This window comes from Sardina pilchardus, chromosome 22 (assembly GCF_963854185.1).
Source record: "Sardina pilchardus chromosome 22, fSarPil1.1, whole genome shotgun sequence".
Taxonomy (NCBI): Eukaryota; Metazoa; Chordata; class Actinopteri; order Clupeiformes; family Clupeidae; genus Sardina; species Sardina pilchardus.
Window position 1 is genome coordinate 3673279 of NC_085015.1, and position 12628 is coordinate 3685906.

Below are 12628 nucleotides of genomic sequence, written 5' to 3' on the forward strand. Positions count from 1 at the left end.
CCACCTCTGCCTGGTTTTCTCATGTAATGACTCTTAATTACTTTTGTACTGTATTATAACCTAGATGGGAATGGTATTTTTTAATATTAAAGTTTCTTTTTACTCAAAACTCATTTTGCTGCACATGCTTAAAGAATTCAGGAATGAAAACGAGCCATGTGCCTAAAGATGGCATTGTGGAAGAATTATTTTTTAAATCATACTATGAACATTTTACTATTTTATCATTCAGTTACCTTGTTTTATGAGAGAGAGATGAGGTCACTCTATGTGGCTCTATGTAGCTCTGGTACCGTCGTTCCTTCACTGCAGATGTGAACTCTACATGCAGCTCTGGTGCCGTCGTTCCTTCACTGCAGATGTGAACTCTACACGTAGCTCCTACTGCATGTTCTGCAGATGTGAACTCTACATGCAGCTCCTACTGCATGTTCTGCAGATGTGAACTCTACATGTAGCTCTGGTGCCGTCGTTCCTTCACTGCAGATGTGAACTCTACATGTAGCTCCTACTGCATGTTCTGCAGATGTGAACTCTACATGTAGCTCCTACTGCATGTTCTGCAGATGTGAACTCTACATGTAGCTCCTACTGCATGTTCTACAGATGTGCTGGCGTTCACTGTGTGATGTGATGGTGGTAATAATGTCTCCAGATGTGCTTTCACTTATATATGGAGTAAATATCCCAACTGGTCTTTATTCTCCATGTATTATATCTGTGTTCATACATATTTACAGTGTCCTCCAAAAGTATTGGAACACTAAAGTAAATGCATAAAATAAAACCATGCCAATCTCTTGGTATGGTGAAGGGTATAGTTTTGATGTGGGGTTATTTTGATTCCATTGTTAGTTTCATTCTCATTGAGCTCAATGTAATTCAAACCAGCTAATTAGCTAACAGCTAATAACTGCCATAAGGCATGCCAAACTCTTAGTATGGTGAAGGGTATAGTGTTCATGTGGGGTCATTTTAATTCCAAAGGCCAAGAGGACTTTATCAGGGTGCATAGTGTCCTGGATCCATGAAATAACTAGCTTTTAAAAATAAAAATAAAAATCCTCTATGGGAATTTAACATGGGCGTTCTATTTATGACCCCTGTATTTTAAGGAAAACATTTATTTATTTACAATACATTATTCATTCACAACGAAAATTTATGTCCTTAAAGGTTGAATAGTTCCTCATTGTTTCATTTAAGGCATTAAGATCAATTTCCAAAAGATGATTTTATATTTAACTTTAAGCATGTGTTCCAATACTTTTGGAGGGCACTGTATATATGTTGTATATATGTCTATGGCAGTCCATCTGTAAATGAAAGTGAATGTCCTCAGTCTCCTGCTCTTCAGTTTGGTCTCCTGAAACTCCACCTTCACTCAGCAGCAGCTCAGGAGACAGGTCTAGGGCCAGCTCCTCCAGGGTGAACGTTGTCGAGTGGTGTCAGTTTCCCTAGCGCAGATTTGAAGAATGAAAGGAACGAATGTAATGGTGAAATGCACGTTATTCCCACCACGAATGGACATTTAACATAACCGGTTCATTTCATGCTTTCTGTGTGATGGCAAATTAGCATAACCTGACTCTCGCCAGATCGTTTCTTGAATTTCCCCTCGGGGATCAATAAAGTATCTATCTATCTATCTATCTATCAATCCTTGTAGTTCGCTGAGCTTCACACAAGGATCTACTTCTCGATAGGAGATGTATTTCTGAATGCGGGGCCTTGTAAAACATCCTTGCATGTGATTTGATAAACCTCTTGTCCGTTATCTTGAATGACGTGCTAGGCTACTTCAAGCTCTTGCCAAACCCGGTCGGAAGGAGAGTGAAAACATCCTTGCCAGCAATAAATCAGTCTTCAAAACCATTCTCTGTTCATCTTTTAAAGAATGAATACTCGATAAATTCGACAAAACGGTTGAAATAGCAGAATCAATGTCAGCACAAGACTCCTCGCTGCGTGCAGCCATTGTGTTTGAATCGAACACTCGCTTCGGCGCTCCTGATTGGTTCATCATTTTTTGCTCCCTGGAAGGAGTTTGGATTGCCCTTGAGCCCAGACCCTTGTGTGGAGCTCAGCGAAACGCCTCTGGTGGAGCATGGCGGAACTACAAGGGTCTGGCGAGAGTCAGGCTAAAATTAGCATGCATTTTCTCTTGATTGTGGAAATATTCGGGTTTTTTTCCCTGCTGGTTCGCGGTTCCTTCATCTATTGCGCAGCACACTGTCGGACAAGTAACAGAAGCACCGGGAATATTTATCATTATTATTTTGACTCAGTCTCCGCGTCCATAGCTTGAGAAACGGTCGGCTGTACTGCGTCGCAGCAAAGATTAGAGCGGCTCTCTTCGGGTCGAGCGCAACCCCAACGAGGAGGGCAAATGAACTCGCAGCTGCGCTGGACGCCGGACATTTAATACCCGGACGGTCGGACACCTTATACGACTATATGCCCATTCATGTCTATGCATTTCTCTCTAACTTCACCGAAGTCTCTCTATGGGAGGTCACCCAGCACAGATGCAGGAGAACCAGCGGAGAGAGCAGCGCCTCATTTCAGCGGCAGTAAAATTAATAGTTTGGAACAGGATTTGATTAGATTAAATTGACGTTATTTTAATATTGCTTAACACGCCATAGTTAATGTTATTATATGATTGATTGAATGGCATTGTTTTATTTACTAATCTCCCATACTCATTGTCTATTTGCGTTATGTTTAATTGAATTGATATTGTGGTAACACTACACTACATTACAGATCGGTAATACGTGGGTAATGTTATGGTAATATGTGTGCAATTTAATGGAAATATTTTTTTTAAACCACATATTACAAATAATTGATGTGTAATTTCTAGACAATTACTGTGCATTACTTACCATACAACAACAATGCAAATAACTTGGGTAAAATAAAATGGTAATAACTGCTGTAAATATGTTTACCGAAGCAGTACATATTTAGGATTTACTGATTGTGACATTTTGTCACTAGAAACGAACCTACATCTGTCATCTGTCAAATACAGTTGCATTTACAGCTCTGAATGAAACTGTTCAAGAGTTAGCCTATTTAAGGAGAAGTCGAACGTGCATTTTGTTTCATTCGCCCCTGTGTGTGTGTGTGTGGGGGGGTATTGTGTGTCGGGTTGGAGGGTAGGCGAGACATCATAAAACACTGAAAGGCATTATTTTGTCACCAGCATCCTACATCGGTCCTCTGTCAAATACAGTTGCATTTACAGCTCTGAACGAAACTGTTCAAGAGTTAGCCTATTTAAGGAGAAGTCGAATGTGCATTTTGTTTCATTCATCCCACCTGGTTGGGACAAAAACAACACCTCACACCAACACCAACAGACACACACGCACACACACACACACACACACACACACACACACACACACACACACACACACACACACTTTGGATATAAGATGGACTGTTAAACAACACCTCTACAGACTAACACACACACATACACACACTCACACACACCTTGGAAGCACAGAAACTGGACAATGTACAATAGTTTAAATGAACATCGTTTTGGAGGAGTCTCATTGAGCATAATAGGACTCTCATTGAGCATAATACTTTGGGTTTGTTATTTATGGAGGGAATCAGGGGGGCGACTTTGGTATCGATGGGCGCGTGTGCTCTCAAGGCCAGGGTTGGCTATGCTGCGACACAAAAGTGCCTCTGTTTTCGCGTTGATGTCACAGAAGCATCAGTGTACTCAGGAGTGTGTACTCAGATCTTCAGAGAGGAGTCTGGGCTGTACCAGGGCAAGGTGTTTTGTGCATCTGAGCATTCAAGAGTTTCTTGCAGCTTTATATGTGTTCCTCTGCTTCAGAAACAGAGATGGAAGCATGTCTGACCAACAGAAAGCCACTCAGCTCTCTGCTCTGTTCAGAGCTGTGACATTGCATGACCTACACAAGACAGCAGTGGACCTGGCCTTACAGAGTAAGAATGGACACCTGGACCTTTTCCTCCGCTTCCTTTTGGGCCTGTCACTGAAGTCCAGTCAGAATCTCTTAATGCACCTACTGCCACAGACAAGAAGTCAACCACAGAGCTATGAGCAAACAGCAGTCCAGCGTATCAAACAGAAGATCAGAAATCAAAGTAATTCAGACAGAATGATCAACCTGTTCTACTGTCTGAATGAGCTGAACCACCATGCTGTAGTGGAAGTGATTAACAGGAGCTCAGGAACTCTGTCTGTAGTCATGCTCGTACCAGGAGAGTGGAGAACTAGGACATTTACGTTGATGCATGAATTATGAAAGCCTGGGTCAAAATTGTTTGTAATGTGTTTTTACTCTGCTTAGGACATGAAAAAAACAAATATTAAAAAATGTAAAAATATGAGTTTTTCAGGAAGTTACAAACATGTCCACTACAGTGGACTACATGCACCTCGGACCTCAAACATAAAAGTGAAAACCTAATGTAAAAATGAAACAAACTGAGTTTTTCTCAAATTAACCTCATTTTATGCTCATCAATCATCAGTTCATCAATCCTATTAACTCTTTGCATCCTAAATCTCTGCATCTCATTCATCATCCTCATCGTCCATGCCTTTATTGTTCTCTGGCAGCCACTCATCATCATTTTCATCACTATACTGATCATCACTGGAGTCAGAGGGGTCTTACCTATTATTTGCTGCACTTGTGGTCTAAAAATATGATAAAATAATATTTTATAGAAACACAAACTACAACTATTATGCATAAAAATACACAATTATGCATAAATTATGAATAATATGCATACAATATGCATACAATGTATAAACTAACATAAATATACCCAAAATGCACTGAATTGCAACCAAAATAGTCATTATAAGAGATGAATCAACCACATGACCTGTGTGAAAAATATGGTCAGTAATGCATGATGTCCACTCTATTGGACACATGGTTAATCGCAATTTCCAGCTTATTTGAAATATTTTTTTCAAAAAATATAGAGTAACATTGTTCCTTAGATATTCCTGCATATCATCATATTTTTTTACCTCTTGGGTTCTCCTGTAATAGGAGGATTGACAGGATATTCCCGAAGTAGTCAACAGGTGTGGCTGTCTGTCATCCATCTTTGATTTAGCGGAGGCTCACGTGTAGTTACAACAACTAACCACTGAATACACCTCAATGGTTGGGGGCAGCAGAGAGCACTCTAATGGCTGATATGCAATTCCACCATAGAAACTATTGCATTTAGGAGAAAATGACTTTTAAACAGCTGTCCACCGTAGTAACCGCTATGCGCCAGAGGATTCCAGAGGAGCAGCTGGATGAGTTTGACCTGCAGAAGTACATAAAGACACGAGAGACCGATCAGACTGAACTCCTCAGTCCAGATGAAGTTCTTCAGAGGCTGGTTCCAGTGGTATCATCAGCACAGTAAGTTAACCTGAAATCTGGGACATTGTGTGTGCAGGACACCCTGTAATCAGGGCCAGTTTAATTTTTAAAGGCCAGTTATGTCATGGATCCAGGATACTATGCATCCTGATAAAGTTCCATTGGCCTTTAAAGGTCCTATAGAATGGATGAATTGAGTATTGCACTGTGTTCTCTGATGTTAAAATAGTATATATTCAACTTTGATTTAAAAAAATAAACTCGATTGCATTTTTACAAGACTAATTACAGTTTTTTACGATTGTTTACACACAAAAATATCTTTTTTCACACAATTAGCTAAATTTTACTCCAAGGAGCAAAACACCTCCACAGATTTGCACAACATTACACACAATGTCTGCTTCACCCTTTTTGCAAAACATTACACACAGTGATTTGTAAAACTCTACACACATTTCCACACCTTAGACACAGATAAGGATTGTGAGGTTACTTCCTTGTCATTACAAAGCCCCGGATTGCCAATGACTGTGTTTGTTAAATGACAACTACCGTTTTTTTCAATTGCTTACACACAATTTTTCAAACCGAGTTCTTTTAAACAAAATTTAAGCACAGGTATCCAAGCGCCACACTCAGTTTGCATAATTCCAAGATTCTTTGCAAAATGAAACACTTCAGTCAAAACAAACACACTTCAGTCAAAACATACACACTTCAGTCAAAACATACACACTTCAGTCAAAACATATACACATATTTGTAAAAATGCTGTTAGTCGTCATTTAACAAACACAGTCCTCAATGATCAGACACTATTGCAGCCAGTTTCACACTGCAGTGATAAATGCAAAACGCATTTGTAAAAAGAAAAATGAGGAAATAGCATGTGCTAGATTTTTGCCCAGACATTGTTATGTAAGGGATCATTTAGATGTCCAAAAAATAGTGACAAACCCACAACATTCTTCATGATTAGTTCGACATAGGGAAAGTGTACATAAATAGGTCTATAAACTTGCACTTGCACTGTACAACACTGAAGACTGCTGTAGACTGAATATTTCAAGTATTTCTTTCAATACTTACAGTATTTCTAACCATAATCAGTTACAGTAATCAACCAACAATGAAATCAATTGAACAAATAAAATCTGTATACAAACAAAAACTACTGCATAAAGTACATACACTTTGACTCTGAAGAGCAACTACTGCAAAAGCAACAAGACTGTATAGCACACCTGAGTGCTGCGTTTTGCACATGTGTGCTTACACACCTGGTGGATGTGATTATCCAATTCGTTCATTAGTGTAGTCATTGGCAATCCAGGGCTTTGTAATGACAAGGAAGTAACCTCACAATCCTTATCTGTGTCTAAGGTGTGGAAATGTGTGTAGAGTTTTACAAATCACTGTGTGTAATGTTTTGCAAAAAGGGTGAAGCAGACATTGTGTGTAATGTTGTGCAAATCTGTGGAGGTGTTTTGCTCATTGGAGTAAAATTTTGCTAATTGTGTGAAAAAAAATATTTTAGTGTGTAAACAATCGTAAAAAACTGTAATAGCATTTTTACAAATATGTGTATGTTTTGACTGAAGTGTGTATGTTTTGACTGAAGTGTGTTTGTTTTGACTGAAGTGTTTCATTTTGCAAAGAATCTAGGAATTATGCAAACTGAGTGTGGCGCTTGGATACCTGTGCTTAAATTTTGTTAAAAAGAACTCGGTTTGAAAAATTGTGTGTAAGCAATTGAAAAAAACTGTAAAACCATATATTTAGGCTGGGTAATGAAATGGTCTGTTTGACTAAATGGCGCACTCTTTGGCAACCCCAATTGAACTTCAATGGCTTTGCGAGGTCTGACATCACAAGCAAGCATTTTTTAGTGACTATTTCTAAGTTCAAGATTTCCATATGAAGGAGGGCACAACCATGCCTCATGTTCATGATAGCTCTTTGTTTATGCACAACCTCTCATAATTCATGAAAACCAAGAAAAAAAATGATTTCCATTCTAGGTCACCTTTAAAATTTGTGTGTGTGTGTGTGTGTGTGTGTGTGTGTGTGTGAGAGAGTATGTGTAGAACTTATTGGTGTGTGTGTGTGTGTGTGTGTGTGTGTGTGTGTGTGTGTGTGTGTCTGTGTGTAGCACTTATTGTGTGTGTGTGTGTGTGTGTGTGTGTGTGTGTGTGTGTGTGTGTGTTTGTGTGTGTGTGTGTGTGTGTGTGTGTGTGTGTGTGTGTGTATGTGTGTGTGTGTGTGTGTGTGTGTGTGTGTGTGTGTCTGTGTCTGTGTGTCTGTGTGTACAGCTTCTTGGCATATGTGTATAGTTAGAGATACAGTATGTGAGTGTAATAATCAGAAATGTCATCCTGTGTTCTGTTTCTCCAGGCTGAGTAAGTGTTCCCTCACAGAGAAGAGCTGTGCTGTGATAGCGTCAGCTGCCAGATCAAACTCCTGCAGTTTGAAGGAGCTGAACCTGAGTGACAATAAGCTTCATGATGCAGGAGTTCAGCATCTCTCAGAGCTCCTCAAGAATCCCCACTGCAAACTGGAGAAACTTGTGAGTTTGAACACACAACAACAGATCTGTGTGTCACTGTGTCCAGTGATGAGTGTGTGTGTGTGTGTGTGTGTGTGTGTGTGAGGGGGGAGGAGTGCACAAGGATGTGTATGTCTGTGTGTACAGTATGTGTGTTTGGCAGTGTGTGGTTGTTAAAGTATGGGGGGTGTGTGTGTGTGTATGATTGTTTGTCAGTGCCTGCCTGTGATAAGTGAATGATGATGAGGGTGTGTGTGTGTGTGTGTGTGTGTGTGTGTGTGTGTGTGTGTGTGTGTGTTGTTGTTTAGGTAGATGTACAGTTTGTGAGTGTAATATACTGTATGTTGTATACTGGATATTTGTGTGTGGGGGAAACCCAGTTGTGAGTTATTGGAGTTCAGAAGAGTGTTTGTGGGGTTTTTTAATGGTCAGAGGTACATTAGGTGAGTGTAATAATCAGATATGTCATCATGTGTTTTGTTTCTCCAGGCTGTTTAGGTGTTCCCTCACAGAGAAGAGCTGTGCTGTGATAGCGTCAGCTGCCAGATCAAACTCCTGCAGTTTGAAGGAGCTGAACCTGAGTACCAATAAGCTTAATGATGCAGGAGTTCAGCATCTCTCAGAGCTCCTCAAGAATCCCCACTGCAAACTGGAGGCAATAAAGTGAGTCTGAAAACACAACAACAGATCTGTGTGTGTGTCATTGAGATGTGTCTGTGTGTGTGTGTGTGTGTGTGTGTGTTGTAGTGTGTAAACTGTAGAGACTAATATGAATGTTAACACATGAGTAATCATTTGTCTTCTAGAGTGGGTTTAGGTCGTACCTTCCTGAAGGAGAGTCCAGCAGCAGCAGCAGCCTCTGCTAGCAGCTCCCACTCAGATGCTGCAGAGCTGCACCTCAGAGACAAAGTCCAGCAGGACCCAGGAGCACAGCTGCTCTCTCTGGACACTCACACGTGAGTCTGGTGGACAATGGCACACACACTGTCTGTGACTCTCCCATTTCAAAATGGAGATCAGTAAAGAAATATAATTTATGTGATACTTGACGAGTGCTATGTCCAGCGCAGTGGTTCACACACACACACACACACACACACTCAAACACTGCCTTCTGACCTCATTTTCTGTGTGTGTGTGTGTGTGTGTGTGTTGGGAGCTTATACAGGAATAAGACATAAATACTCAATAATGAATGTGTAAGACAAAGTCTAGTAATACTCTGTATAAAACAAAGCTAGCAATACAAATATCATGTGATATGTGAGAAGTGTAATGTATGTAGGTACACTGCAGAGTAAGAGTAACTTTGTGTAGGAGTGTCTGACTGGCAGTAGCAGTTCAGTGGGCGCTTGCTCTGGTTCAGATGGCACAGTAGTAGCTGCTGTCCATGTTGTCTCACAGGCTGAGAGAATACGCTGTCTCTGAGTCTAGATGTCCTGGCAGCCACACTCCAGTACCACACGCACCAGACTTCATGAGGATGAATAACTAGTGGGTGGGATGGGTGGGATCACTGGTGCCATTCTCAGCCCATTTAAGGAGCCTCTTTTGGTACTGTATATGCCACACTCCGTACCCCATGACCTGCTGTGCAGCCTCAGCACCCTCTGCAGTGCCTTCCTCTCTTGTGCTGTGCAGCCTCAGCACCCTGTGCAGTGCTTCCTCTCTTGTGCTGTGCAGCCTCAGCACCCTCTGCAGTGCTTCCTCTCTTGTGCTGTGCAGCCTCAGCACCCTCTGCAGTGCTTCCTCTCTTGTGCTGTGCAGCCTCAGCACCCTCTGCAGTGCTTCCTCTCTTGTGCTGTGCAGCCTCAGCACCCTGTGCAGTGCTTCCTCTCTTGTGCTGTGCAGCCTCAGCACCCTCTGCAGTGCCTTCCTCTCTTGTGCTGGGCTGTTGCCAAACCACACAGCCATGCAGCAGGCTCATAGCACATGCTCTGCAGTGCAGTTAGTAGTGAAGTAAAAGTAGAAGTAGGAGAAAAAAATAATACTCCAGTAAAGTACAGATACTGCATTTCAGTACTTAAGTAGAGTACTTAAGTAGTTCTACTTTGTTACTATACATCTCTGCACATAGCACATGCTCTACAGTGCAGTTAGTAGGGATTATATTCAATCAGAATTGGATGCAAGTGAGATGGCATCCTGTGTGGATCTGGTTGACCTGTACACAAACTGCACTGGATCCAGGGTTGCTGGAACGATGTTCAGGATGTGTGTGTTGATAAGGCCCTCAAATCACTTCATCAGCACTGGCGTGAGGGCCACTGGCCTGTAGTCATTCAGGCATGAGGCCGCCCCTCTCTGGTGCAGGTGTGATGGTGGTGGATTTTAAAAAGGATGGGACTGGGGGTTTGCTGGGGTGCAACTGGTTACAGTGTCCATACCATATTCAGGTCCACGTGTCCCGGGTCATTTCAACACATCTCTCTCTCCTGTTCACTTCCTGTCTCAATTGAAGGCATAAAACCCAAATATTGAAAAACAAAAACAAAAAAAAAACAGGGTGTGTTTGTAGACAGTGGGAGGTTGAAGATGCATGTGGCTACTTCCATCAGTTCTGCAGCACTAAGGAAGGACACACACACACACACACACACACACACACACACACACGTTCTGGGACCTGCTTCCTTCTGTATGTTCACCTGCTCAGTGACTCATATTCAGATGAAATATCTCCAAACACCTTGACCTGACCATGTTTGAACCTCTCATTATGCTGCTATTTCTGTGTTCAAACTATGTGTCTGTGTGTGTGTGTGTGTGTGTGTGTGTGTGTGTGTGTGACTTAAAGGGAGGATCACCACAACGATGCCCCACAGAGGAGCTGTGAATCCTGTGCTGAAGTTCTAGACTCCAGCCACTGGGTCCTGGTGAAACCTGAAGTCTCCAGAGGAGAGTGTCTCCACCTACAGCCTGAGTTCTCCTGCAGGGCGCTATGAGTGCTCAGTGTCTGGTCTGCGCTGGACGTGTGCTGGTCCAGTCACCCTGCAGTACCGCTTCGTGAACTGGCATGTCTTTGCTGAAGAGCTGGCCCACATGCAGTTAGGACCTGCTGGCCCTCTGATGGACATCAAGCTCAGGCCAGGAGAGCTGGAGGATATCCATTTGCCACATTTCCTCTGTTTGGGGGGTTCAGAGGCATCTGTGCGTGATGCTGTGAGGGTCCTGCATGGGCGGGAGAGTGGAGTGTGTGTGGAGGTGTGTGAGCTGACCAGACACCATGCCAGGCTTGTCCACCCCTCCTTCTCTCTGTTTGGGGTGGTGTATTCCCTGAGGGATCTGATTTCTCCAAAAGTCCACTGTGAGCTGCTGCTCTTCTGCACCTGCACCGCTCCCCTGGTTCTCCACACCTACCTGGTGCCAAACGACCCAGCTCACATCCGGGCCATCCACCAGAAGGAGGAGAGGAGGGGGGTGTGGGTCGACAAACCAGGCGCTGTGGGCCCGCTCTGGCTGAAGGACAGTGTTGCTGTGAGGACATTATGTTTGTCCGAGATCCTCCCTGAGAAGATGAACCTGTGGCCGCTCTCCACTCGTAACTTCTGTGAGGTGTACATGAAGCAGCCAGAGGAGGAGTTTGATATGGAGGTCATCAGCTCTCAGCACACAGAGCCCATCTGGAGATCCAAGATCCGCAGACGTGACTACTGCCAGCCCAGCAGGAGCACAGCACAGGGCAGCAGCCAGGAGACTGACACAGGTACATACATGCACGCACGCACACACGCACACACACACACACACACACACACACACAATTAAGTATGGTTGATGGTGTTTGTGTATGTAGTACACAGGTGATGATGATGTTTGTGTCTGTAGTACAATGATGATTGTGTTTGTGTCTGTAATAGACTGGTGATGGTGTTTGTGTCTGTAATAGACTGGTGATGGTGTTTGTGTCTGTAATAGACTGGTGATGATGTTTGTGTCTGTAGTACAATGATGATGGTGTTTGTGTCTGTAGTACGCTGATGATTGTGTTTGTGTCTGTAACAGACTGGTGATGGTGTTTGTGTCTGTAGTACAATGGTGATGGTGTTTGTGTGTCTGTAATAGACTGGTGATGGTGTTTGTAATAGACTGGACTGGTGATGGTGTTTGTATCTATAAGACTGGTGATAATGTTTGTGTCTAATAACTGATCTTTGTAACCGTCATCCTTCAGATCAGACCAGTGGTCAGACTGTGGTGTCTCCTTCAGTGGCTCATAACCAGGTCCAGAGAGACGTTAACATCACAACTCATATTCACGGTGAGGACGTCAATTGACTCAGGGTTACAGTTGCATGCCGATTTATTTTTTGTTGTAAGACTAAAATTCTTTTGTTGTGTTTCTTTTTTTATCAGGTGTTCCCACCCCCCTTCACTTTGGAAAGTGGAACCTTTATGGTGGCTGTAGTGTTAGTTGATTCTATTTTAGTTATTAAACTTGACAGAGGAGTTATTCTATCATCTGTGTCATTTAAAATCTCAATAGTGAGCGCAAAGCAACAACACAAAAACACAAAAAGAATTTGTATTTACTGTACCCCTTATGGTGGCTGTAGTGTGCTCTAAATCTTTATATCTCTGGTTTAATGGCACGATGACATTCTACATCGTCCTCCTGTCTTCACTGTGTTCTTCTCCTTTGCCTCTGGGTAGCTGGGATATTTCCACATGACATAAATAAACA

The 12628-nt window shown here is 42.5% G+C and overlaps 2 protein-coding genes across 2 annotated transcripts; both read left to right on the plus strand.

Annotated features, from left to right (window-relative positions):
• Positions 1 to 5177: 5177 nt before the first annotated feature.
• On the plus strand, positions 5178 to 8904 carry LOC134070512 (ribonuclease inhibitor-like). Its single transcript, XM_062526896.1, has 3 exons — positions 5178 to 5435; positions 7794 to 7965; positions 8779 to 8904. Exons 1-3 carry the CDS (start codon positions 5260 to 5262, stop codon positions 8902 to 8904), a joined length of 474 nt encoding a protein of 157 aa, XP_062382880.1. The 5' UTR covers positions 5178 to 5259.
• Positions 8905 to 10751: 1847 nt separating this feature from the next.
• LOC134069771 (NACHT, LRR and PYD domains-containing protein 1 homolog) lies at positions 10752 to 12621 on the plus strand. The gene is made up of 3 exons (XM_062525842.1): positions 10752 to 11650; positions 12119 to 12205; positions 12301 to 12621. The coding sequence occupies exons 1-3, from the start codon at positions 10987 to 10989 to the stop codon at positions 12360 to 12362; spliced, it is 813 nt and encodes a 270-aa protein (XP_062381826.1). The 5' UTR covers positions 10752 to 10986; the 3' UTR covers positions 12363 to 12621.
• The last annotated feature ends 7 nt before the right edge of the window (positions 12622 to 12628 follow it).

What these genes read in the sequence shown, in the direction of transcription:
- LOC134070512 (XM_062526896.1), top strand. Translation starts at nt 5,260, where the DNA reads ATGACTTTTAAACAGCTGTCCACCGTAGTAACCGCTATGCGCCAGAGG. An exon ending in CCAGTGGTATCATCAGCACA is followed by an intron (nt 5,436 to 7,793) that starts GTAAGTTAACCT and finishes CTGTTTCTCCAG; the next exon opens with GCTGAGTAAGTGTTCCCTCA. An exon ending in ACTGCAAACTGGAGAAACTT is followed by an intron (nt 7,966 to 8,778) that starts GTGAGTTTGAAC and finishes ACCTTCCTGAAG; the next exon opens with GAGAGTCCAGCAGCAGCAGC.
- LOC134069771 (XM_062525842.1), top strand. Translation starts at nt 10,987, where the DNA reads ATGCAGTTAGGACCTGCTGGCCCTCTGATGGACATCAAGCTCAGGCCA. An exon ending in CAGCCAGGAGACTGACACAG is followed by an intron (nt 11,651 to 12,118) that starts GTACATACATGC and finishes GTCATCCTTCAG; the next exon opens with ATCAGACCAGTGGTCAGACT. An exon ending in CATCACAACTCATATTCACG is followed by an intron (nt 12,206 to 12,300) that starts GTGAGGACGTCA and finishes TTTTTTTATCAG; the next exon opens with GTGTTCCCACCCCCCTTCAC.